General features: G+C 37.2%; 1 protein-coding gene across 2 annotated transcripts in view; it reads left to right on the top strand.

Annotated features, from left to right (window-relative positions):
• The first annotated feature begins 1,614 nt into the window (after nucleotides 1–1,614).
• TMEM38B (transmembrane protein 38B) overlaps nucleotides 1,615–27,971 on the top strand; it is a 51,711-nt gene continuing 25,354 nt past the window's right edge. Inside the window, exons 1-3 of one of the 2 annotated variants that reach the window (XM_041762888.1) lie at nucleotides 1,685–1,822; nucleotides 11,469–11,620; nucleotides 16,171–16,327. In XM_041762888.1, coding sequence (XP_041618822.1) covers nucleotides 11,551–11,620; nucleotides 16,171–16,327 — 227 coding nt within the window. In that variant the 5' untranslated portion in view covers nucleotides 1,685–1,822; nucleotides 11,469–11,550. Of the gene's footprint in view, nucleotides 1,823–11,468; nucleotides 11,621–16,170; nucleotides 16,328–27,971 lie in introns of both variants that reach the window. The other variant, XM_041762886.1, reaches the window with a different exon arrangement.

Raw genomic sequence — 27,971 nt, 5'->3', positions numbered from 1 at the left:
TATCATTGGAGGTGTTGCAAAGAGTACTTCATATATATTACTTTTTTAAGAACAAATGTATCCTTTATGAAATTTAAGATTGTCAAATGTAAAACCTTTTGGGAAACACAATCCAAATTGTGCTCCTAAATTCATAACACGATTCCAAAAATAAAGGAATGCATAAAAAGTATGGAAAGTGAATATGCTTTGATTTTCCCAGTCTCCAGTCTATTCTCACCAATTTATTCCTAAACTATTTGTTGATTGCACATTACCCTCCACCTCCATCAAAAAGGGAAAAACCCAGTTTAGTATAATGGTTAAGAGAATGGATTCTGGCTCTGATTTGTCTGAGCATAATGTAGTGACCAAGCGCTTAGATTCTGAAGCCAAGCCACATAGTTTGTGGTATGCCATTCAAGGATTTCTTTTCCAGCCTCATTTCTCACTTTGTAGTCTAGCCAAAATTCCTCTGTCCATCTCTTATCTAGCCTGTAAGGCCAGGTCACCTTACTACTTCCCTGAAATAGTCCTCCTCTTCTTGGAACTGCTCTAGCATGGCACCTATGCTTCTCACTACCAGTTCTGTACAAATGACGTGTGTGCCTAAAAAACTTTTAATCTCTTGAGAAAACACAAGCTTACTGAGGGCACGATATTATTGTATTCTTTTTTAGATCTCCACTAAATCACGACGTGTCTTGCACATTAGCTTTGCTTGACAAATGTCAGGTGAATCAATTTAAAGAAGTTAATCCCACTCTGAACCTCTACCCCTCTGGCCTGTACAGGTTTATCCCAAATCATAGAACTTTATATTAAAAAGGGTGAATGCAATGTATGTAAATCAAATCCCTAAAAAATTTTTTGAGGACCCAAAAGAGTCCCCAAGACTCTACGAGGGCTACGCAATCAATACTTAGCATATTTCACATCTTAGGAGAAAAATTTAAAAGTTCTTTAAAATAATAAATGTGCTAAATGTTTTTTTTTAAGATTTTATTTATTTATTCATGAGAGACACGGCGAGAGAGAGGCAGAGACACAGGCAGAGGGAGAAGCAGGCTCCAAGCAGGAGGCCGGACATGGGACTTGATCCTGGAGTCCAGGATCTCACCCTGGGCCAAAGGCAGGCCCTAAACCGCTGAGCCACCCGGGCTGCCCAAATGTGCTAAATGTTAATGTAAGTAGTGCATTTTAAAATTCACTACAGAGGATCCCTGGGTGGCTCAGCAGTTTAGTGCCTGCCTTTGGTCCAGGATGTGACCCTGGAGTCTTGGGATCGAGTCCCGCATTGGGCTCCCTGCATGGAGCCTGCTTCTCCCTCTGCCTCTCTTTCTCTCTCTCTCTCTCTCTGTGTCTCTCATGAATAAATAAATAAAATATTTTAATAAAAATAAAATAAAATTCACTACGTATATATTCCTCTGCCCATTCTCCTGGAGCCGGCACCGTTTGCAGCACGAAGAACGCCAGATCCTGTCTGGGAGAACCAGGCTCAGCCCTGCAGGAACAGGCGGGAAGCCGCTGGCCCCGCCCACCCCCAGGACACGCCCCCGCCCCGCCCCGCCCCGCCCCTAGCGTGCCGGCGCCGGGTCCCAGGGCGCACGCGCAGGGCTCCTGCAGGCGGCGCGCCCGGGCGCGAGCGGCGGCCCCTCCCCCACCCTGGCCGCGCACGGCAGGAACCCGTCGCCCGGGCTGCTGCGGCTGCTGCTGTCGGTCGTCGTCATGGACTCTCCGTGGGATGAGCTGACCCTTGCCTTTTCTCGCACGTCTATGTTCCCCTTTTTTGACATCGCCCACTACCTGGTGTCCGTGATGGCGCTGAAGCGTCAGCCGGGTGAGTGCGGGGAGCCGCACACCGGCCCCCTCAGGGTGCCTCTCCCGGGAGGACGGCCGGAGCCGCCCGAACGGCCCGGGGCCTGGAGACGGGCTGGAGGGGCGCCGGGGCCGACCCGCCCGGCCTCGCGAGCGCGGGGGAGACTGAGGCAGGGAGCGGGTGTGTGTGTGTGTGGCCCCGGGAGTCGTCAGAGGAGGCGCGACCGCGGGTCCGGCCGCCGCGGCGGGCAGGGGCAGCTGACGGGGAAGACGCCGCTGCGGCGTGTGGGGGCCGGAGCGCCTGCGCCGCCCTCGCCCCGCGCGGTCCCCGGGCGCCGCCGCCGGCCTGGGGACCCCCGGCGTTCACAGCTCACCTGCGGGGCGGCCCGGGGCCTCGGCGCTCCAGCGCCGCCTGCCGCCCAGGGCGTGACCCCGGGGTCCCGGGATCGAGCCCCCCGTCGGGCGCCCCGCGTGGAGCCTGCGTCTCCCTCTGCCTGCGTCTCTGCCTCTCTCTGTGTGTCTCTCTCATGAATAAATAGATAAAATCTTAAAAAAAAATTATAAAAGTAAGAACTGTTCATCAGAAGACACCATTCAAGGGCTGAAAACACAGCACAACCTGAGAACGGGTATTTGCAAAACTAGAACCAACAAAGGATGTGTAAATAAAGTGTATACAGACCTACATATCAGTTACAAAAATATAGACAGTTCAGTAGGGGAAAAAAATGTGTTTAAGGAAGAGGAAGACGAAGGAGAGAAACTTTAATGGGCAGTTACACACCCACACAGAGTATTTCTAAAGAGCCAAGAAACAAATGAAAAGGTGCCTAAGATGGGCCGCCGGAGTGGCTCAGCGCTTTAGCACCTGCCTTCAGCCCAGGGCGTGACCCCGGGGTCCCGGGATTCCCGGATCGAGTCCCACGTCGGGCTCCCTGCACGGAGCCTGCTTCTCCCTCGGTCAGTGTCTCTGCCTCTGTCTCTCTCTGTGTCTCTCATGAATAAATAGATAAATAAAATCTTTAAAAAAAAAAAACCGTAAAGGTCACCTGGGGACAGAGCCCCCCCCCCCCCCCCCCCCCCCCCCCGGGACAGCAAGTGGAGCTTGGTTGCTTGGAATAAGGGAGTGGTTCTGGACTGCTCTGCAGCCCTGAAAGTTGTGTGGACGCTCAGAGAGCCCCAAGCAGGGACACTTGTCTTCTCCGGACCCAGCTCTGTCACCGTGCTCTGCAGCCGAATAAAGTGATTGTGGTTGGAAGAGAGGGGATCCCCCTTTTTCCGTCGTAAGCGTGACGTCGACCGTCCAAGGGTCGTTTGGCACTGTTTCCCTACAGCGTTTTGAGGGTTTCTTTATCGTATATGGTCAAGGAGCAATATTTGTCTTTTTTACTCTCAGAGTATGTTTATGCCTGTATTGCTTTACTTCTGCAATTATTCTGCTTGCCTTTTGGATCCTTTTTGACTCTCTTCTTTCTTTGAGCTCAGGCATTTTTGTTTTTTTTCTCCCTTTTCCTACGTTTTATCTGTTCATGCCGCCGGGTCCTTTAGGGAGAGTTCATTAATGAGTGAATGAGGGCTTGGAGAGGTGCTGTAACTCTTGGGGACTGTTTTTTGTTTTTGTTTTTGACTCTTTGCTCTCAAAAATATTTTTCACTTACATTGATGTTTGTAGCTCAGTCTTTTAAAGCATTGTTTGGTCGAAGTTTTGCTCTGGAAAAGGTGGATATTGTATTAAATCAGGACAGATAATCTGTGTAAGTGAAAGTGTTTCCCTGATTTGAAAAGAAGTACCTTATCATGCCATATTCAGTATTTGGAGTTCTCTTGTATAGGCCAAATCAGGTTCTCAAAGTGTGGCCCGGGAACCCTTGGGGTTCCTGACACTTCCAGGTCAAAATTATTTTCATAATAATATGCAAATATTATTTGTCTTTCCTTACACTCATTTTCTCACAAGTGTGCAGTGGAGTTTTCCAGAGGCTACATGACCTGTGATGCTGTAACAGATTGAATACAGAAACAGATATGAGAGTACAGCTGTTTTCTGCTTGAAGCCAGAGATAAAAAAAGGATTTGCTAACATAAAACAGTGGGACCTTCCTCACTAAATGTTTGCTTTGGAAAACACTTATTTTTCATAAAGAATACATAATTGATGTTAACATTTAGTATGTTTATTATTTTTAAAATGAAAAACATTAAGTACTCCTTTAAAATTTTCTCAACAATTTCTAATAAGCTAAATATACCTGTAACTCACATAAAAGCGCTTTGGGGTCTTCAAGAACTTTTTTTTTCAAGTCTGACTTTTTAATGGTTTAATTTGCATGTATTCACCTTTTAAAATGAAGTTTGTGATTTTTTTTAAGATTTTATTTATTTATTCATGAGACACAGAGAGAGAGAGAGAGGCAGAGACATAGGCAGAGGGAGAAGCAGGCTCCATGCAGGGAGTCTGATGTGGGACTCTATCCCGGGACCCCAGGATCACACCCTGGGCTGAATGCAGCTCTAAACCACTGAGCTACCCGGGCTGTCCTAAAGTTTGTGATTTTGGACAAAGGCATACAGACATGTGATTGCCACCACTATCAAGATATCCAATAGTTTCATCACTCACCCCAGATTCCCTCCTGCCCTTTGTAGTTGGCCTTCCTCCAGTCTCTGGCAACCATTCATTTGCTCACTAATTTTTAGGGGCACAAGGAGTCCTGAGACCAAAAAATTTGAGAAGCACTGGAGTAATTTAATGCTGAAACGGGATTACATCTTGTGAATATATTTTATATATGTGTGTGTGTGTGTGAGAGAGAGAAACATACTTTACATTCCAGTACCAGTGCTTGTAAACAGGTGAAAATGATAGAATTCATACAAAAGAGTGTACCAATTTAAGCTTTTACCAGAAGTATGTTAGACTGCTTGTTTCTTCCTCAATATTTGCTCCCCCCCCCCACTGTTATCATTCTTAACTATCTTATTCTGATGATCAGAAAAATAGTTTTCATTTGTACCTGTCAGGGTTACTGAGTGTATGCTTCTTAAGTTTATTGGCAATTTGTATTTTCACTTTTCATTGAGTTGATCATATTGTTTTTCCTATTTAAATTGTATTGTAATACATTTTTTAAAATGATGAATCAGGGGCTCCTGGATTGCTCAGTCAGAAGAGCATGTGACCCTTGATCTCAGGGTTGTGAGTTTAAGCCCCATGTTGGGTGTAGGAATTACTAAAAAATAAATAAAAATAAAAATTAAAAAAATGATGAATCATCCTTGTATTCTTGGAATAAACTCCACCTGTTTGAGTATCATTTTAATTCACTAGGGATTTTATTTGCCAATACTTTGTTTAAATTTTTATTTAATTGGCAACTTTTTCTTATCCCCTGTTGACTGATTCTCTAGAACTCAGACCTATTGTACAATATAACTATAATTCTTCTATGTAGTACCAGGATTCTTCTTATCTTTATTCTCTGGAGCACATTACTCTTTGAGACTCCTGACTTTTGGAATGTATTTTATTACTGCCAATACCTCTCTCCTCACTTGCCTACCATTTACATCTTATATATCTCTTCCTGGAGCTTAAACAATGCTAGTGGAAACAGGGAAAGGGGATTAACTCTTTCTTTCTGTGGTATGGATAAGGACAGTGTCCCTTTGCTGTTTGGTTCAAGTCGTAGGCTTCAAATCCAAGGAAAGATGATGGTTTTCCTCTTTCCTTTTCCACATGACTTGTATTTAATAATTTGGATTGTTTTTTATTTATTTCTTTTTTTTTAAGATTTATTTTTATTTATTTATGATAGACATAGAGAGAGAGAGGCAGAGACACAGGCAGAGAGAGAAGCAGGTCCATGCCGGGAGCCCGACGCAGGACCCAATCCCGGGACTCCAGGATCGCGCCCTGGGCCAAAGGCAGGTGCGAAACCGCTGGGCCCTACCCAGGGATCCCCTGTTTTTTATTTCTTAATTTACCTCCATTCATCAAATAGTTAACTTTAGTTCCTCCTAAACCATGGCATCTGATTTTCTATAGTTTTTAGTTTTGGCTAGTAGTCATAGGTTTTGCTTGTTTGTTTTCCTATTCTAGTAGGAAGTTGGAAAATGCTGTCTTGAGAGTTATTAGTCAGAAACCATTTAACAGGGCACCTGGCTGGCTTAGTGGTTGACCATCTGCCTTTGGCTCAGGTTGTGATCCCAGGGTCCTGGGATCAAGTCCCACATCAGGCTCCCTGTGGGGAGCCTGCTTCTTCTCCCTCTGCCTATGTGTCTGCCCCTCTTTATGTGTCTCTCATGAATAAATAAAATCTTAAGAAAAACCCCACTTAACAGAAAGTTTATATCAACTTTAGTCTCTCTTATCTTACCTTTTTTTTTTTTAAGATCTTATTTATTTATTCATGAGAGACACAGAGAGAGAGAGGCAGAGACACAGGCAGAAGGAGAAGCAGGCTCTATGCAGGGAGCCCGATGTGGACTCAGTCCCGGGTCTCCAGGATCATGCTCTGGGCTGAAGGCAGCGCTGAACCACTGAGCCCCCCAGGCTGCCCCTTATCTTACATTTTATTTTTTTTTCTTACGTTTTAAATCTGCCTTCTCTCTTTTCTTATTTAAATCTTCATTAAAATTAACACATTTCTGCAATCATACATTCATATCTAGTTGCTATTTTTGGTAAAACTTCCTGAAAATTTAATCTACAGTTATTTCTACTTGATTTTTTATGAACACAGTCTATTTTTCCTGTTAATTCTCCCCCATTATACTACAGGGGACAGTATTGGTGATCTGGCAAGACAGTGATATTAAGAAAGTTCATAGTTTAGGAATATCTAAAATATTTCAAATACTGCTAACCTCTCTCGAATCACAGGAAGTTCAGTTAAGCAAATGTTCATTGAAACTTTACTGTGTATCAGGCACTATATTAGATTTTTTTTAAAAGATTTTATTTATTCATGAGAGACACAGAGAGAGAGAGAGAGAGAGAGAGAGAGAGGCAGACACACAGGCAGAGGGAGAAGCAGGCTCCATGCAGGGAGCCCGACCTGCGACTTGATCCCGGGACTCCAGGCTCACATCCTGGGCCGAAGGCAGATGCTAAACTGCTGGGCTACCGAGGGATCCCCCAAGATGCTAAGGATACCAAGACAAAAGATGTTGTTGTAGCCCTAACAATGTTATTTTCTCCCATGATTTCTATCGTTTCCATATCACCAGTGAGTTTTGCTTTCCAGAACTAGGAATCCAGGAATAAAGCCTATTATTGTTTCTCCTTTTAATTTGTGGGAGATGAAAGGATTTATATGTCAAGAATTTGTCAGTTCTGAGGATTCTGTAAAGGTGGCAGCATAATTTTGCTGTCTTTATGAATCCACACATAAAAGCATACAGAAAAGTACAAAAATCATAAATGTACATACAGCTCAATGAATTTTCAAAATGAGCACATCTATTTAATCAATATCCAGATAAAAAAATTCATGAAACCCCAAAAGCCTCTTTTGTTATGTGATGTTTTAAAAAGTGACAGTTCTCCCAGTGTAGGGTGGAAAAGGATGTCTCAGAAATGACAGTTCATAATTTACTTCTATTAGAGAGTCTTACTTAAATGTCTTTAATTTTTAAGTGAAAGAATATTTGACATGACATAAAATATTGGTCAGGGAGTGTGATGTGGTAAAAAGAGCTAATAAAATCAGGACACCAGTATTAAAACTCTATCACTAACCGGGTAGTTTCAGATAAATTAAAACCCAATATTTCATCTGTGCAGTGAGTGGGCTGGACTAGAACAACAGCTGAGCTGTCTTTCCTCCTTAGGAGTCTCAGTTTTGGCTCTAAAGAGATGTTCAAGCTTCAAAAATTTTTTTTTCTTTAAAGATTTTTATTCATGAGAGAGAGAGAGAGAGAGAGCGAGAGGCAGAGCGACAGGCAGAGGGAGAAGCAAGCTCCCTGTGGGGAGCCCGATGTGGGACTCAATCCCCTCAATCCCGGGGTCTCCAGGATCACGCCCTGGGCTGAAGGCGGCACTAAACCGCTGAGCCACCTAGGATCCCCTGAAGCTTCAAAGTTTAAAGATATTTTCAACCCTTTGTTTCCCCAGTAGTGGTAAACTGCTTTCTGTAGTTGATAACTCTGTGATACTGTAGTACTTTTTACCTTTTTAACAATCTAGTTAACAATTTTATACTTAATGTCTTTATAGCAAATTCTCTCTATTAAAATAACTATGTATTTTGTTCCCTGACTGGACTCAGACTGGTACAGAGTCCTAGCAGTGGAGTTTAACTTCCTACTTTCCAGTTTGCATATGTCAAGTTAGGATATCTAAAGTTCTGGCTACTTCCTGTCTAGATCCAGTCAGTATAACGTCATTAGTTTTAGTGGGTCAGTGTGATGTTGGATGGATTCCCAATATGATCAAAATCTCTGTGACTTTGTTAGAGAACAGGAGAGTTGACATAGAACTAAGGCAAGATTGCAATATACTGTTCACCTAGTCAGATAAAAGAGGTGTCTCTGGGGTTCCTTCAAATTAATATAGAAAAAGAATTTGCTTACCAGGTTTTAGGGGTTATATTGATTTGTTCCAATAAAAATACTGCATCTTGAATACAGCTGCATTTGGAGTCACTACTGTCTACATTTCTGATAATCCACAAGCATTCTCCAAGATCCATCTGCTTAGTACTTATAGACCAAATAGGCAAGTTAAATGGGATGTGATAGCTATCACCACCTTTTCATCTTTGACGTTTTTGGTTATGGCACCCATCTCTGTGGTATTGCTTTTTAAAAATACCTTGAGGGGGAGAAGAAGCTCTAGGGGCTTCTACTCGAATGTTTCTACCATACTGATTCTGACTCCATAAATCAGAGGATCACTATGGGCTTTGTGTCACTTGCCAGCTACTTCTATTCTAGTTACACATTAAGGAACTATGGAAATAACCACAAGGTGGGTCTGTAGATTTACTTGGCCCACTGTGATCCAAACTTGATCCAAAACTGGAAGTAGAATATGACTTTATTTTCTAGCTTTCATTTCATAATGAAAATATTTTGATGTTAAAGTCCATAGGTGATTATGAGTGCTTCAGAACTCATACTTTTTTTGTTTCTTTTCTTTTTTTCAGAACTCCTGCTTTGAATTAGAGTCAGATCTCAATGTGACAAATTTTGTTAAGAGTTTTGGGGAGTATCACAAACATCTTAAGATAGGACAGATAATTTTTTGTCTTTTAAATATGAGCATGTTAAAAATAAAATAACATCTCCTAATGTCAGCTTGTTCCTTAGCTAAAGGAATGTTTTAAAACTGAGAAAAAAAGCAAAGAAACCATATTAACTATTTTTTTCTAATGACAATTATTTATATGCAGGAAAAGGTATACAAGCTGTTTCTGGTTACCTTTCTGTATTTTCACAGTTTAACTTCACAATAAACTAATTCTGATACTGGTATGATATATACAAAAGAACATAACACCTAAAGAGATTTGTCATAGGATTGCCTCATACTGTAAAAATGTGTTACCATAGTGTATATACTGAAAAGAGCTCCATAGAAAGGCCTATTTGAGTTAAGGGAAATTTTTCTAGCGGACATAGTTTTGAAAATTAGACAAAAAAGATGGATGTGAGAGAGACCCTTCTTCAATCGTTCTTTTCCTTTCTTTTTTTTTCTCTAATAAAATCTTCGTTTCACTGATTTAAGTGTCTTAGGGTTATAAGTACTTCCCTAGTGCTATGGTGTATTGTTTTCATCTCAGCCTTGCAATAAGAATTGAAAAGAATTTTATCTGGGGCTCAGAGAATAGAAGCAGCCAGAAGTAGGAAGTTGCATTTTGCCTGCTTTCTCTGCTGGTAATGATCAGTCCGTTCAGTAGATATATCAACAAGTGTCTGCTGTGTACTAGGTAGTAAATATGTCTTTTTGTATATTTTCTTATTTTAAATCCTTATAAGTTATGTATTACTCCCATTTTATGAAAGTTGAAACTTAAGCCGGCAGGGTTTAGTGATCCTACAAAGAGGTCACAAAACTGGTATATAATTCCAGCTGCTTCTTTGACTTGTGACAATACAAAGGGAAGTTAAAAATCATAATACTGAGCTCTTGAAATATTTCACATATTTTTCTGTCATTCAGTACATTTATAGAGTACCTACTGTCTAAAGTCTCTTAGAATTTTAAGAGATAAGAACTTTATAATGGAGCTAACACATATACAAAATCTAGAATGTGATTATGTCCTAAGAGGACAGAATAAAATGTGCAAGTTGAGGAAAAAGGAAAGTTATTTTGACCTAATCAGAAATGAGTATTACATGAGTGAATCATTTAAATGAAATCACTTAGTAAATTTGATTTGGATTGTTTTAATGGTCAAAGGAAAACCCAGGTATATTAAAATATGGCTAAGTTAGTGAGTGGTGGGTATCAGGTAGCTGAAGGTAATGGTAAATCTCCATGAGAGTAGTACCCAGGAACACAGAGGACAGACACCAGTGAGTATTCCTAATCGTATGTTTATTTGAAGTAATAAGTTATCTTAGAATGTGTTCTTCATAGTGACTGTGCTGTGATGGGCTCGTTATGGCTGTCATGCAGTTAGGACTCTCATTTCCAGAATGCATTCCCAGAGCTAACCAGAGTATGCCTGTGAGAGAGAGAGAGAGAAAGGGACACACACACACGGTAGGATTGGGAGACAGTTAAGAGTAAGGGGGATAAAGGGTGTGTATGTGTAAATAAGCATAGGGAAAAAGTTTGGAAGTTGTCATTTCTCAGGATAGGAGTGTGATAGAATGGTAGAAATAGGAAAGGGTAATTTTTTGCTTATTTTGATTTACTTATATAATAATAGTGATACGTTAATACTTATTGCTTACTGTGTGCCAGGTCCCCATTCTGAGTGATTTCAAAGTACTCACTTGTAGTTGATTTTTACAACAACCGTGTGGTGTAAATTACTTTTTTCTTTACCACTTCCGTATGTGTATTTTTTCTTTTTTGAAGATGTGAGAAAGCAAACAATCAACTTGTTGAGTTCACACAAAGAGTAAGTGCTGGTGCCAGGATTTATACCTGAGTAGTTAAACTATAGAGTCAATAAGCACTCTGTAATTGCTTTTTTTTTTTTTTTAAGATTTTATTTATTTATTTGAGGTAGAGTGTGTGCCTGTGTATACAAGTTGGAGGTGGGGCAGAGGGGAGGGAGAAGCTGACTCCCTGCTGAGTCTGATCCTTGAGCGGATCCTGACTTAGCCAAAGGCAGACAGACAGGCGCTTGCTTAACCGACTGAGCCACGCAGCACCCCTCTGTATTGCTTTTCAACATGAAGATGGTGCAGTATGGAGGAATCTAGTGACCATTACCTAAGAAAAGATAATACTCATTTGTTAGGCTGACTGACCAATGTTACAATCAGTCACCACTCTGTGGTGCTCTAGTGCCCATATACATATTTAGGTAGGTAATAATATCTAAGTAGAGACATAGCGGTATCATATCTTACATGGGGGTTTGGCTCTAGAGATAGCATATATTATCAAAATAATTCTTGAAAATTCTTAGGTTTAAGGAAGTTGCTACACTGAAGATTGATGTCCTGCCTTTTAGTACTTTTCTCATAATTGATTTTTCTTCCAGATTTGGAACAGGTCACCATTTCTTGAGTTCTCACCAGACGTATATCATTAAACCTTGGCATCACATGTTCACTTGACAGGATATGTACACCACAGAAAATGCACATCTGCCAACTCATGTTCACTCCTGGGCACGTTTTGTTGTGTGGAATGGTGGGTTGCACTATTTGACTTTTATCTCCTTTTTTCTCCCTGAGCACATACAGATGAATTTCCGTGTTAATACAAGTATGATGATGTTACCCTAACAAACTCACACATACATTTATGTAGTTAGTTTTGTTGTTTGTTTTTGCATAAATAGGCATTTTCCTAAGAGATAACAACAACTTGGTTATATATTCTTGCAGACCTTATTTTATGTATTATTTTTATGTATATATACTGATCAAAATACATGGATTTCTGTACAATAATGATTTCTTATTGTACATATTGTTTATATACACACATATATATATATATATATATATATTTTTTTTTTTGTCTATCAGTGCATGTAAAGCTGCTACATTCTTTTAAATAGATGCATTGTATTGGATTGGGAGTCCCTGGTGGCTCAGCAGTTTGGCGCCTGCCTTTGGCCCAGGGCGTGATCCTGGAGTCCTGGGATCGAGTCCCTTGTCCAGCTCCCTGCATGGAGTCTGCTTCTCCCTCTGCCTGTATCTCTGCCTCTCTTTCTCCCTGTGTCTTTCATGGGTAAATAAATAAAATCTTAAAAAAAAAATAGATGCATTGTATTCCACAGATTGGGTGTGACATAATTTGTTAAAATTTTGTTTAATTTTATAATTAGTAATAATTCAGTTAAAAGAATTCAAATATGATTAAATCATCATAATATTATATCATTATCATATCATAATCAATATAATTAAATAAATTTGACCATCCTCACAAATCCCAGGCTTTCTCAAGAAATATAATAGGAGTTAATTTTGGTGTATTGCATACCCTTTTCTGTGCATTCCATGTATATGCATCTTCCCATGTTAATATTGCTATATCACACGCTTGATTGCTTCTGTATAGTATTCCATACCACAAATGATCATGGTTTGTTTAAGTCTTCTCTGATGATAGTCATTTAGATGTTTTTCATTTTTTTTCACAGCATTATAAACAACACTGCTTTAATATTCTTGTATGAAATTCCTTGGACACTTGAGTCAGTTTTATTTTATTTTATTTTATTTTATTTTTTTTTTTTTTGAGTCAGTTTTAAATTAAAATTTTAATTTATACTCCCAAGTTACTCTTTAAAATGACTTTTAATACTCTTACAGCAGTATATGAACTTCTTCACATTGTTGCCAACTAATAAGTTAATATAAATACTGAGCTGTACATGTTTTTACCAGTTGAATGTGTGACAAATACAATATCTTCTTAAATTTTGTTTTTCCTTGATTACTGATGACTTTCTTTTTTTGGTATGTATTTGGTCATTTATATTTCCTGCTTTGTGACTTGTCCATTTTTCTCTCGTGTTTGTTGTATTTTCTGTTGATTTATTGGAATTTCCCTTATGTAAGTTGAAAAACACTATTCCAGTCTTTTGTCATATAGAAGTTTTGAATTTTAGTAAGGTCAAAAAAATCTTTTCCTTCATATCTTTATTCAGGTTAAGTACTTTTCTTTCTGTTGTCAGCGTGCTAGATTTTTTTTTGAAATTGGGCGTGTTGAATTTTTAAGTCTTTAATTGTCTAAATGGGAGATGATAATAAATTTGTTAGTATAGTGAATGATTTAAATGAATTTTTAGGGACGCCTGGGTGGTGCCTGCCTTCCACCCAGGGGGTGATCCTGGAGTCCCGGGATTGAGTCCCTGCATGGGGCCTGTTTCTCCCTCTGCCTGTGTCTCTGCCTCTCTCTCTCTCTGTGTCTCTCATGAATAAATAAATAAAATCTTTTAAAAAAATGAATTTTAAATATTGAACTCTTTTAATTTGGATAAAATCTACTTGTCTTGATTTATTATCTTTTCAAAAAACTACTGATTTTAATTTATTATTAATATATTTGTGCATTATACTCATAAACTAAATTATAGTGTCTCCTTCCTTTCCTTTCTTTCTTCTCCTCCTTCCTCTCTCACTCTTCTTTCTTTATAATGTATGATATTGGATTAATCATGGAATGATTTAAGTTTTTCTCCTTTGCTGTATTCCATAATGGTTATATAGCATAAAAATGAGTAATCCAAGAATATTTGGTAAATGTTTTCCATTAATTTATCTGAGTTGGCACCTTTCTTAAGATAGATCTTGGCCTTGTAGGTTTTTTCCAGTTATTTATATGTTCAAGTTTTCTCTCTGTTTTTAAGGAAACTTTGCTAATTTATATTGTCCATTTCTACTGCATTTTCACATTTATTATATTAAATGCATGTTGTTTTCCTGTAAAACTCTATAAAAACTATTTCTTTATTTTTCCTTCTAATGCTTTGCATTATTTTTGTTCCTACCCTGAGCCCCTTTCTCAGACTTGTTGAACAATGGTCTGTTTTATTGGTTTTTCCAAGAATAGCTTGGGGTTAGCTTTATTGATTGCCCATCTCCATCTTGCAATTTTAACTTCTATTTAATTGGTTTCTACTTTTATTTTTTTATTTTATTTTTTTAAAGATTTTATTGATTTATTCATGAAAGATCTGTAGAGCCAGGCAGAGACACAGGCAGAGGGAGAAGCAGGATCCCTGTGGGGAGCCCAGTGTGGGATTCAAACCCAGGACCCCAGGATCACACCCTGAGCCAAAGGCAGATGCTCAACCACTGCGCCACCTAGGCATCCCTGCTTTTATTTTTATAAATTGCTTCTGTTTCTCTGGTTGAGTTTATTTTTAATTTTTTTGTACTTTCCCTTTGATATTTCAAACTTACAAAAGAGTTGCCAGAATAGGTCAAGGAATTCTCATGTACTTTACCCAAATTCATCAAGCATTTACATTTTGCCCCATTTAAAAATTTTTTTCCAGCTTTACTGAGGTATAATTGACAAAATTATATATATTTAAAGTGTACAGTTTGATGGTTTGATATGCATGTGAATTGTTAAATGATTATCACAATCAAGTTAATTAGCACATCCATCATCTCACATAGTTACCCCCCCACCCCGTGACTTAACATCTACTGTCTTAGCAAATTTCAAGTGTATGAGATAGTATTGTTAACTGTAGTCACTATGCTGTACGTTAGAGCTCCGAACTTGCTCATTTTAGAACTAGAAATTTGTACTCTAGCATCTCTGAGTGTTTTTATTTATGCATTACTATTTTTTTCAAAACCACCTGAATGTCAGTTGGAAGCATTTGCCTAGTTACTTCAAATTACTTAAGTCTGTTAATATATAAGAACCATAGAACATTTACTAAAATCAGAACATTTAACAGTAATACAACACTTATTATTAAGCCATAGTCCATATTTAGATTTTGTCAGTTGTCCAAAAAGGTGATTTGTAAATATTCTTTCCCATTCTAGGATATGATCTAGAATATACATTGCATATAGTTGTTGTCTCTTTAATGTTATTTAATCTGGAGCATTTTATCAGCCTTTTTTTTTTTTTTTTTTTTGTATATGTTTCTTGACTTTGACATTGCTAAGGGGTAGGCCAGGTATTTTCCCAGAAGTGCCCTCAATTTGGGTGTATCTGATTAGATTAGTTCGGGTTATATATTTTTGGTGGAAATACTGTAGAAGTTAAGATGTGTTTTCAGTGCATGATAGCAGGAGTCACCTGATGTTTGTTTACGGTGAGGTCTGCAAGGTTTCTCCATTCTAAAATTATTTCCCTCTAATTAATAAGTAGTTTGGGGATCCCTGGGTGGCGCAGCGGTTTAGCGCCTGCCTTTGGCCCAGGGCGCGATCCTGGAGACCCGGGATCGAATCCCACGTCGGGCTTCCTGTGCATGGAGCCTGCTTCTCCCTCTGCCTGTGTCTCTGCCTCTCTCTCTCACTGTGTGCCTATCATAAACTAAAAAAAAAAAAAAAAGTAGTTTGTTAGGAGGCATTTTAAGATAATGTATATATATGTTCCTCATGAGCCTTTCACCTCTGGGTTTATTTTGTTATTCTGTTTCTAGCCTGTTATGTTGAAAGCTAAGTTTATTTCAGCTTTTATTTTCTAAAGTAATTAAGAAAATACATTTTTCTTAAAATTTGCTTTGATGTATCAACTGGAAGTACTTAAAACAGGGCTGGGAATGAAAGGAGAGAGAGTACATAAGGGAGATTGTTTATAATAATGTGCTATTAGGAAACTGGCAGTAAGAGGCTGGACAGAGTGTTTTAAAGGTGTCCCGATCACCTGTGTCTTAACAAAGTGTTTACAGTCTTGGTTTAAAGAACAAAAGATAGAGTTTATAATGATTGTGATTGTCGCACTTATGAGTAATAGTAAGGTTTTGAAAGTCATGAAGTTAAGAAGTTCATTTCTTTTTTCTTTTTTTTTAAAGATTTTATTTATTCATGAGAGACACAGAGAGAGGGGCAGAGACACAGAGGGAGAAGCAGGCTCCATGCAGGGACCCCGATGTGGGACTCCTGTGGCTCAGGACCACACTCTGAGCCAAAGGCAGACGCTCAACTGCTGAGCCACCCGGGCTGCCCAAGAAGTTTTTCTTTAGTGCCACTGGCACCTTAGGGTTTATTCAGTGTACAGTTCTCTCAGAGCGCATTTCCACTTTGCCGTTCCAGGGGCTGCGGCGGTGGCACGGAAGAACCCTTTTTCAAGCTGGTTTACTGCTATGCTCCATTGCTTTGGTGGAGGAATTTTATCCTGTGTGTTGCTTGCAGAGCCTCCGTTGAGGTTTCTTGCAAACAACACTAATATATTACTGGCATCTTCAATCTGGTAAGCTGCCATTATGGTGAACTATGAGACATTTTAAAAAATTGTTTTGTAAATTACTAATAAATGAAATTTTTTTCTTTATAAAACCTATCTTATGTTCTTGAAAAGTTAATACATGTGCAAAGGAAGGAACCCAAATAAAGCCAATGGTTTTAAGTACAAAGTCTCTTTCTCACCCTTCTCCTTTATCCTGTCCAGAGGCAAGTTTGTTACCTTATCTTTAGTGGAAGCTTGTCAAATGTGAAAGGAAACCAAATATTTGACCCCAAACTTACTAATTCATACCCACAGACATACAAAAGGATAAAATCAAGAATGCGACCAACTACACAAAAAGTCCAGGTGATTATTATGATGCATTTATAATTACCATTCTTATTATATTCTATGTTGGATTTTTCATCGCCTTATGGGATTTAACATTAATTTTGTTTTTATTTATTTATTATTTATTATTTTATTTTTTTAAAAGATTTTATTTATTCATGAGAGAGAGAGAGAGGCAGAGACACAGGCAGAGGGAGAAGCAGGCTCCATGCAGGGAATCTGACATGGGACTTTATCCTGGGTCTCCAGGATCAGGCTCTGGGCTAAAGGTGGCGCTAAACCACTGAGCCACTCAGGCTACCCTAATTTTGTTTTTAATCTAGTTTTGAAGTGAAGAAAAAATATTAGTAGGAATGGCTTTGGGTTCTTACAAATCCAAAGATTCAGTTATCTTTAAGAAGATTGATCCATCAAGCTAAAAAAAAAGTGTAATACAAATCAGAGTGGGTTTGCAACATCTGAAGCAGAAACTATACTTTTGATTAAAAACCATATCAAATATAGAATATTAGCAACACTTAAAGTTCATTTTTATTGTGATAATTTTTAAATGAGTATGTAACCAGTCTTAAAGGGGAATATTATACATAGTGGTGGCAATGAGAAAAAGTAACAGTGGAAACCTGTGTTAGTGGAAACAAGTAGGAGTAGAATAATAAATTTGATAGCTAATATTTACTGAGTTGTTAACCGTATATCAGCTAAATTTTTTATATTCATATTTAATCATACACGTCCCGTAAGGTAACCATTATTTTTGACATTTGACAAATGAGAAAACTGAGGCATGGAGAAACTTTGCTAGAATTTACAGTTCAGTATTCATATTCAGATCAAACCCAGGAAATTTGACTTTAGAGCTTTGACATTTAACAGCCCCTGTCTCTCATAATTGTTGTTGTTGTTTTTTTTAAGTGACTTTATCCCCAGTGTGGGACTCAAACTCATGACCCAGACATCAAGAGTGCATGCTTTACCAACTGAGCCAGCCAGGTGCCCCTGACTCTCATAGATTTGTTTGATCATCTCTTAAAATACAGTCTTCTGCTTGCTATATGTTTTTTCTTTCTTTCTTTTTTTTTTTTGAAGTACAGTTGACATATAGTGTTATATTAGTTTTGGTGTACAATATGTTTGAAGAGTTCTGTGCCTTACTCAGTGCTCATAATGGTAAGTGTACTCTTAAACCCTTTTACCTAGTTCACCCATTTCCACTTCTCCTGTATACTAACCACCCTTCTTTGTTGCATGGACAAAGTGATTATATAAAAATAAGTTAGAGGGGTGTCTGGGTGGCTCAGTAGGTTAAGTGTCCAATTCTTGATCTTAGCTCAGGTCTTGATCTCAGGATGGTGAGTTCAAGCCCTTGTGTTGGGCTCCTCCATGCTGGGTGTGGAGCTATTTGAAAATAAAAAAGATAAAAATAAGTTAGAACGTTTTACTCCTATGCTCAGTAGTTTCTTATCCAATAAAGAACAAAATATAAAAAAAATAAAAAAACAAAATCTAAAACTTTTACTATGGCTTATAAAACCCTACAGTAAAAACAAACAAACAAACAAACAAAAACCTACAGTATCTTCCCTTTTGTTCTTCCTGATGTAATGTCTCCATTGATTGTACTCCTGTTCATTCTGTTTTAGCCAGCATTGGTTTTTACCATTTTTTGAGCACACACAATGTTTTTCTGCCTCAGGACCTTTGTGCTTGCAGTCTTTTCTCTGTAATGCTGTTTCCCCAAAAGGCTCATATTTTCTTTTTTTCAGAGAGGTCTTCTTGACTGGAATAGCACCTCCTCTCCCATGAATATCACATAATCCTTCTTTATTTTTCTTTTTAGACTTACTACTATCTGACTTATTATCTGTTTATTTCTTTTTATGTTGGTCTGTCTCATTCTCCTAACATAATAGCTTATCAGAACAGGGATTTTTGTTTGTTTGTTTTTGTTTTTTTTAGAACAGGGATTTTGTTTTGTGAACTGTGTGATAAGTACTTTTCTAGGTTCGCTAAATATATTAAAGAAATGTGCTGTTATGTATTAGAAGGGATTTCTGTAATTGAGTAGTAAGGAATCACAGATCTTGATTATTTGATCCCTTAAATAAAATAAAATTGCTTGTCTCCAAATGGATGCTTTCTTAGCTTAAATTAAAAAGTATGTTAGAAGTGGAAAATAAGAAATGCAATTTTACATAGTGAATTAATAGTATAATATTTAATTGTTAACCTCAGATCTTTTATTATTGCAGTTTTATGCAGGAAGAAATTGAGGCTTAGGGAATTGGTGAATGGCAGGGTCTGAATTCAACTCAGCATTTGGACCATGACTTTAACCAAGAAGAGGTTTCATTTTGAACAGTTTTCTTTTTTTTAGGATCAAATCTTTTGTCTTATTTTTATTTACTTATTTATTACAATATATTTTTTCTTTAAAATTTTTCAATTATAATAAACAGATACAGAAGAATATTTATAAAATAAATGCAAAGTATAAAACTGTGATAAAATAAAGGTGCATTCCCATCATTTAGAATAGGAATCTTTTTATTATAAAGTGAAAATTCAGGAAAACCACAAAAAAATAAATATTTGGCCTAATGTATTATTATGAAGTATAATATACTTGAAGTTTTACTCAAGTAAGAAGTAAGTTTTTGCCATTCATTCTAGAAGCCCCTTCTGTGTATCTCATTCTAATCACAATGATTTTCCCACCTTAAATAACCGTTAGAGTAGCATACCATTTATCCTTTTATGGTAATCACTTGTATATTTTTATGATTTTATCATCCAGATGTTGATCCCTAGACACTATAATTTTGTCATACCTATTAAAAGATTGATGTCTCTTAAGTCATTTTTATTTTATAGATTCCCCTTCCATTCCTTTTTTTCCCTTATAATTTATCTCTTGAAAAACCAGAGCCATTTGACCTGTAAAGTTTTCTGTAGTCTGGAATGTGCTGATTGCATACACATGGTGCAGATCATTATATTTCTGAATTCTCTGTGTTTCTTGAAAATTGGTAGATTGATTCCGAATACAAATCAGATTCAGGTTAGATTCCTTTGTCAAGACCAGAAGGGGCCCCAAATATCTGATTTGCTTTCTTTTTTGTTGACGTTTGCACTCTTACACTTAATGACCATGTTAATTGGGAATTACACAATGGTAATAGTCTAGTTCTGTCTTATGTATTAGATGGAGTAGTATTATAAATAGATAACTTTCCACTCACCATCTATTATTTGGTTACCCAGTTGTATCATTCATGTAAGAATGGCAGGATAAATCCTTGATTCTTTTTTTTTATGTACCAGTTTTCATGATAATTAGTCCCATGTCATCTTCAAAAGGTAACCAGTTTTTTTTTTTTTTTTTTTAGCTATTATGAACTTATGGATTTAAACATATTTCATAGGTTGCAATAAATTGCAGTTGTCATTGTTGAAGTTCAGTTTGTTTCATCTTTGGCAGATGGGAGCTTCTTCAGATTGGTTCTTCAGACTGATTAGCTCCTTGATACTTAATATAAGATTCCTTTCTTTCTTTCCATTCATTCGTTCTTTCTTTGAGAGAGAGAGAGCACGCACAAGAGTGGGGAGGGTCAGAGGGAGAAACAGACTCTCTGTCAAGGGGGAATCCCACACGTGGGGCTGGATCCTGGGACTCCTGGATCATGACCTGAGTTGAAGCCAGACTTTTAACTGAGCCACCAAAGCACCCTAAGATTCATCTTGTACTTTTCTTCTGGAATCACTCATTTTTCTGGTTTCTCTTACTGAGCAATGGCATTTCAAGACCGAAATTTGAACACTAGAGTTGTTCATTATTACTGGATTGATACTGTTTCTAAGCCTTTTCAGTGGACAGAGCTAGGAAAAATAAGGATGAAAAATATAAGTTCATATTAATATTTTTAATTCAAATTCAAGACCATAGAGCCTTCATTAAACTTTTCTGTTACCTGTTTGTGTGTATCCTTCTTTCACACTAAGAATTTTCTTTCTTGAGGGCACAAGGCATAATATAATGTTCCAGCATTACTCATTTCTTTTATTCTCTATTATATATATGATATATGGGATCCCTGGGTGGCGCAGCGGTTTGGCGCCGGCCTTTGGCCCAGGGCGCGATCCTGGAGACCCCAGATCGAATCCCACATCAGGTTCCCGGTGCATGGAGCCTGCCTTCTCCCTCTGCCTGTGTCTCTGCCTCTCTCTCTCTCTGTGACTATCATAAATAAATAAAAAAAAAAAAATTAAAAAAAAAATATATATGATACACAATAGCTTTGGAGTCACAGTACTAATACTACCATTGATGTGATTACTGAGAACATTAATTTTTTCTTTTTGCATATGTACTTCTTGTTCTCTTCCCATTGTAAAAATAAACTATTCTACATTGTCATAGCTATTATATACTGTTATTCTTGCCTTCCTAATTGTAATTCAATCTTATTTTTATAGTTAACTGTATGTTTAGTGCTTATCACCAGTCCTTATGTTTGTGTCTCCCTAGTAGTTTTGGTTGTTTGAAGCTTATATTCTAGGAGATTTACCACTGAGGTCCCATATATTGATGTTTGTGTCTTTTGTATTTGAAAGTCAGCTTTGCTGGGTATAAAATAATTGGATCACACTTTGTATCTTTGAGGATTTGAAAGTGTCACTCTATTTCTTATGTCATAAAACATTACTGTGAAAAAGTCTGATGATCATTTAATTTTATTTCCCTTATAAGTCACATACCCTTCTAGATGCCCAAAATATATTTTTTCCTTTTAAAGCCTAATAATTTAAATAAAAGAAGTCTTGGTGTTGGTCATTCTGAGTCAGTATTTTTAGGTTATGTGGTATGTTCTTTTTAGTAGGTACATGCTTTTTTTTTTCCAATTGAGAAAATTATTTTAGTATTTGTACTCTTCAGGAACTCTTATGGTTGTTATATAGCTCTTTGTCTTTCTTCAGTAGACTTTTTATTTTTTAATATTTTAAAAATATTTTTATTTAAATTCAATTTGCCAACATATAGTTAACCCAGTTCTCATCTTATCATGTGCTCTCCTTAGTGCCTGTCACCCAGTTACCCCATCCCCTCACCTACCTCCCCTACTGCAACCCTTTGTTTCCTGGAGTTAGGCATCTTTCATGGTTTGTCTTTCTAATTTTTCCCCACTCAGTTTCCCTTATAGTCCCTTTCACTATTTATTATATTCTATATTCTACATATGAATGAAACCATATGATAATTGTTTCTCTGATTGACTTATTTCACTCAGCATAATACCTTCCGGTTACATCCACATTGAAATAAATGATAAGTATTTATCTTTTCTGATGGCTAAGTAATATTCCATTGTGTGTGTGTATATACACACACATATATACATATATATACATATATACACATATGTATACATTATATGTATATGTATACATATGTGTGTATATATATATACACACACATACATGTGTATACATATATGTATACATATACACACACATATAACCACATCTTTATTCATCTATCTGAGGACATCGTGGCTCCTTCCACAGTTTGGCTGTTGTAGACATTGCTTCTATGAACATTGGGGCACAGGTGTCCTGTCTCTTCATTACACCTGTGTCTTTGGGGTAAATACCCAGTAGTGCAGTTGCTGGGTCATAGTTCAGAGGACTTTTTAAATCTCCTTTTTTAAATTTAAAATGTTTTCCTTTTTCTCGTATTTCTTTGAAGGTATTATTATGCTTATTTCTCTTTGTTTTCATTCTAGTTTGGTTTTCATTACTGAAGTGATTTCTTTTCCTTTAAAAATTTTTTTTTCCTGAGGATTGTATCTTCAGTTATTAGTTTTTCTAATTCTAATGTGTTGTTCTTTTATGTGTTGTATCACTTTTCTTTTCTTTAAGATTTTATTTATTTATTCATGATAGACATAGAGGGAGAGAAAGAGAGAGAGAGGCAGAGACACAGGCAGAGGGAGAAGCAGGCTCCATGCCGAGAGCTTGACATGGGACTCGATCCTGGGACTCCAGGATCACGCTCCGCGCCAAAGGCAGGCGCTAAACCGCTGAGCCACCCTGGGATCCCCCTGTATCACTTTTCTTAATGTCTTTAGGTTGTTTTGAAATAGTAGGTCACAGTTTTTATCTATTTGGTGGACAAATTTTCCTGAGTGCTTTCATTGTCTACAGGGCTTTATTCTGCTTTTTTTTTCTTTTAATAAATTTGTGTGAGATTTGACCTTGAAACTTTTCTGTTGGTCATTTTTATGTAAAATTAGGTTTCTTGAACTTTTAGTGTAAGGTGGAATTCAGAAAAGATGTTCTGACTTCATAGAGTTCCTGCTTCTGTTGTTTTTATAGTGTTCAAAAGATTAAGACCTGCTTTCTCAGATTCCTATGTCTCTTCTCCTTTCTCAGTTTGGTCTGAACCTTCCTTCTGTTGTCTGTACTGCTGTTTTAATTCTATACCAGTGTTTTCTTCACCTGGGGCTTGTTCTGGGAGACAGCTTGGGTGGATCCATTTTGAAAGTTTATGGGGACTAAATTGTTTCAACCTCTTAGGAACTTCTTATTATGGACTCTTTGTGGCACCTGGTATTAGAGAATCTGTTTCAGTTGTTTCCAAATTGGCCCATTGTGCTTTCTAGTGAATACCCATTTGCTATTTTGGAGTTGTTTTGTTTTTAGGTCTGTTAGTTGCCACCTTTTTGCTCTCTTCTTCCTTCCAAAAAATATAGGTCCTGTGGGTGTTGGTGAATTGTCTCTTTCCATTTGCATTTTGGGATTTGAAGGGATACCTTGTCACATAGTTTTAAGCGTTGTGGATGGGGTTTTGATTTTGCTTTCTAGTTGCCCTGTTTTTATTAGGGTTTGAAGAGATCAAAGTCTGTACAGCCACTGCTGCCATCATCTTCCCTAAAACCCTTGTCATTAGTTTTGATGTCCCACCGCTTGACTGATCCCATCTCCTTTCTTCCTTTCTCAGAGATAACTATTACTTTTAATTTTGTGCTTATCCATTCCTTTACTTTTCTGTGTAGTTTTAGCATATGTTTATGTCCCTAAACAATATAGTTTTTGAAAGTGTTATTATATATGGCATCATGTGTATGCATTTTTCAGTGACTTGCTGTTTTTGGTCAGCCTTTTTTCTTGAGATTCAGTCTTATTGTGTATGGTTCTAATTTATTAATTTTCACTGTATAGCATACTAGAATTGTCATAATTTATTCATCCATTCTTCTGTTGACAATTGTTTCTAGTTTTTTTTCCTATTACAAACAATGTTGCTAAGAACATTCTGGTATATACTTACTGGTGTACATGAGCAAGATTTTATCTTGATATTTGATTAAGAGTAGCTTTATTGAGTTACAGAGAAAGTTATTCTTAAACTCTATTAGATAAAGATAATGCCAAATCATTTCTCAAAGTGGTTAACAAATTTACATTTCTATCATATTGTACTCAACCTAAGAACTGGACTTTACCAATAACTTACATATATTTCTCTTCCCCCATCCCATTTCTATGTACTTTTCCTACAGATAATCTCTATCCTGTTTGTGTTTATCTTAACTTTCTGAAAAAGGTATATAATACATATGACTATACAATAAGTTTTTTGTTTTACTTGTTTTTGGCCCTGTTTTTAAATGAGGTATCTCTGGGATGTGTTTTTTATTTTATTTATTTGAGAGAGAGAGAACAAGTTGGGGGGGGGGAGGCAGAGGGAGAGGGAGAAGCAGGCTCCCTGCTGAGCAGGGACCCCCCCCCCCCCCCCCCATGCAGGGCTGGATCCCAGGACCCTGGGATCATGACCTGAGCTGAAGGCAGATATTTAACCAGCTGAGCTACCCAGGTGCCTCTGGGACTTGTTTTTTTTCACTTAACATTATATTACTAATGTACATTAGTACATTCCTTCTCCTGCTCTATAATTTATTAATATCTACATTTTATTCTTCTGATGAACATTGTTATTGGTTACAAAATAATATTAACAACCACTGATAGAATACTCACTATGTCCTAGACTTTTTTTAAAGTGCTTTATACATATTATCTCCTTTAAACCTCACAAGAACCCTTTGAGGTAGGTACTGTTTTATTCTCATTTAGCAGATGATGTAATTGAGGCAAGATGGGCCAAGTAACTTGCCCAAGGTATCACAGATACCTAGTAGTTAGGTCCAGAATTCAGATCTAGGCTATCTTGAGTCGGCTTTTATGCAGTGTGTTGTTTTGGATTCTGAAAATGTAGACAAGACCTCTGTCCTCTCAGACCTTTAAAAATAAAAAATGGTAACTGTTTAAAGACACAGTATGTTTTACTATTTTATTTTTAAGGTTTTAATGTTGAGAAAAAAATTGTAATCTTTGCTTTATTTGATTTTAATTTGAGAGCTAAAATGATTTTTGGAATGTACTTCAAACTCTAGCAAACTAAACTACGGGATTCTGTGAATGCACTTCTTGAAAAGACAATCTTTATTCAGTACAATAGCTCATAGTACTCACATGTGGATATTAGCACCATCTACTGGCAATGGGAAACAATAACTTGGTATGTCATAGTATAGTATTGTTTGGAAGATAATGTATACTTTCATAGGATTTTTCTTTTTGAAAACTGTTTCTGGGGAAATTAATATTTTGTAATTTTTCTATGTACTGGGATTTGTGGCCCATTTGGTTTCCTCAAACTTCCAAGTATTAAATTATGCGCATATGTATAACTGTGATTGTATTGTTTTGAGGAAAAATACAAGAAAAGGTGTAGTTTTATAGGTCTGTTATTCTCCAGTATTTTTCAAAGCATACATAAAATACACAAACTTATTAATTTGTTAGAGTAATAAGAACAAGAGAAAAGCTGTCATATTGGACTAACATGAACTGTATTTAATTTGTAATTTGTTTTGGTTTAGTTAAGTATTGCTGTTTTTTTGTAGTCAGAGGAGTAGAATTAATAATAAAGTGAAAACAAGGGTTCTCTGATTAACCATGGGAAGAGTCTCTCTGCTCAGCTCTAGGTATTTACCTAAATTCTGTTTTCATCTTTCCTACTTAAACTGGTTTAGCTTTCATTTGTCAGTGGTCTGGCATCGTGTTGTATCCTATTTTAGACCAATTTCTATTATTTTGAATTATTCTTTGCTGTTTTTTCTTTCTTTTAACCTTTGTGACTTAAAAATGTATGAGAAATCAGTTGCCTTCTTATTCTTTCTTGTCTGGTGTTCCATTTCTTCTCCAGTGTTTTCTTTAGACACTTTATACAATGAAAGTTGCCTTGGATGTGATGATTTTAGTAAGAGGTGAAATGATGTCTTTACAAAAGGAGGGATGTGGTGATTGCTTAATGAGTATTGGTTGAGTGGTTCATTAAGGGAATTTTAAAAAACTTATGTTATAGAGCAAGAATGGCTGTTTAGGGAGCCATTAGTCTGATTTGTTTACTTGTGAATCTACTGAGAACAATAAACCATTGTTTTTTTGCCCTGTGGCTATTTAACACTTGAATGAGAACTGTTTTCTGTTTAAAATGTTAGCTTATTGTAGGTATACTTCAGCAATATCTGATTAAATAGGATAAAGCCTTGTTTATTTAAAAATAGCAATAATTACAAATTTTAGCTCTTATGCCATAATGTCACATAGTTGAATATAAAAAGTCCAGGTTGCTAATAGTTAAGGTTTTTAAACTCATTTTAAAGATAGTCATGCATAGAGAACAAAAATGGGGTCATTATACTGTATTCTTTTAGTTTTTGTTGTTTCTTTGAGTGTTTTACTTTTGAGCATTCATTACTGCTAAAGTCAAACCTAGTTCTCCTTTCTTAATCTGATCTATGGTGGATACCAAAGTATTTTTATTATATCAAAATATTTTTAAAAATTCTTATTTTGGGGGATCCTCGGGTGGCTCAGCGGTTTGGCGCCTGCCTTTGGCCCAGGGCGCGATCCTGGAGTCCCGGGATCTAGTCCCGCGTCGGGCTCCTGGCGTGGAGCCTGCTTCTCCCTCCTCCTGAATCTCTGCCTCTCTTTCTCTCTATGCCTATCATAAATAAATAAATAAATCTTTAAAAAAAAAAAAATTCTTATTTTGGGCAGCCTGGGTGGCTCAGTGGTTTAGCGCTGCCTTTAGCCCAGAGCCTGATCCTGGAGACCCAGGATCGAGTCCCACATCAGGCTCCCTGCATGGAGCCTGCTTCTCCCTCTGCCTGTGTCTCTGCCCCTCCCCCCCACCCTGTATCTCTTATGAATAAATAAAATCTTTAAAAAATTGCTTATTTTACTTGTAACCTTTTTTCCAGTACTTAAATCCACTTCCTTATTCTGTATTTAGAGAGAGAGGTGTGTAGAGGCTCTCAAAATATTTGGACATGTAAAATTTTTAAATGAATTGTTTTTAAAATGCTTTTTATTACTCTCAGATAATTTATTCCTTTCCCTCAAACTCTTTAATTATCAACTGATTCTTTGATTTGACATATTTTGTATTTTGTCTCCTGATTAACTGCTAATAAATTATTTAATTTAGAGTTACTTTTCATCACACTGAGTTTTAGGTGAGAAGATAACAAAATGAATGATTAACATCTAAGGACTATTCTGATTTATTATGAGATTTACTCCCTTTATATGTTATAGAAAAAATTTGTAGGGATGTTGAAGCATAAGAATTGATTATTTTAACTGTACAGAGCCATCAGAATTTAGTGAACTGGGAATATTAAAAAGAAATTCCCAAAGTCAAATGTACATTATAGTATTTGAATAGGACCTTGAAGAATAGGAAGGCATTGGTAGGTGGAGATGAAGAAGAAAGAGTACTTGAGCCTGAACAAATCCCATTGCATCTTGCACTGGATCTCTGAAGTAGTATTTTAACAAATAAATTTCATATTCCGTGAATACTTTTAGGAATTCTGACTTTATGAATCATGAATTGCAGTTCTTTTGGAAGACATATAATATTATGTTCTGCTTTAAGCATGAAATTGTCTGCCAGAGTATTTTAGAAATGGGAGAAAAAACACCAGTGTGTTTTCCAGTTAATGCTGTTAGTAGACTGAATAGGTACTTAGAACAAATTAAACTTCAAAAAAAATAATGTACCTGGGCAGCCCGGGTAGCTCAGTGGTTTAGCGCCGCCTTCGGCTCAGGGCGTGATCCTGGAGACCCCGGGATCCAGTCCCATGTCGGGCTCCCTGCATGGAGCCTACTTGCCACTGCCTGTGTCTCTGCCTGCCTCTCTCTCTCTCTCTCTCTCTCAATCTCTGTGTCTCTCATGAATAAA

The sequence above is a fragment of the Vulpes lagopus genome, chromosome 7 (genome assembly GCF_018345385.1).
Source record: "Vulpes lagopus strain Blue_001 chromosome 7, ASM1834538v1, whole genome shotgun sequence".
NCBI classification, from domain to species: Eukaryota; Metazoa; Chordata; class Mammalia; order Carnivora; family Canidae; genus Vulpes; species Vulpes lagopus.
The sequence above is the reverse complement of the archived record's forward strand: the minus strand, read 5'-3'. Positions and strand labels throughout refer to the sequence as shown.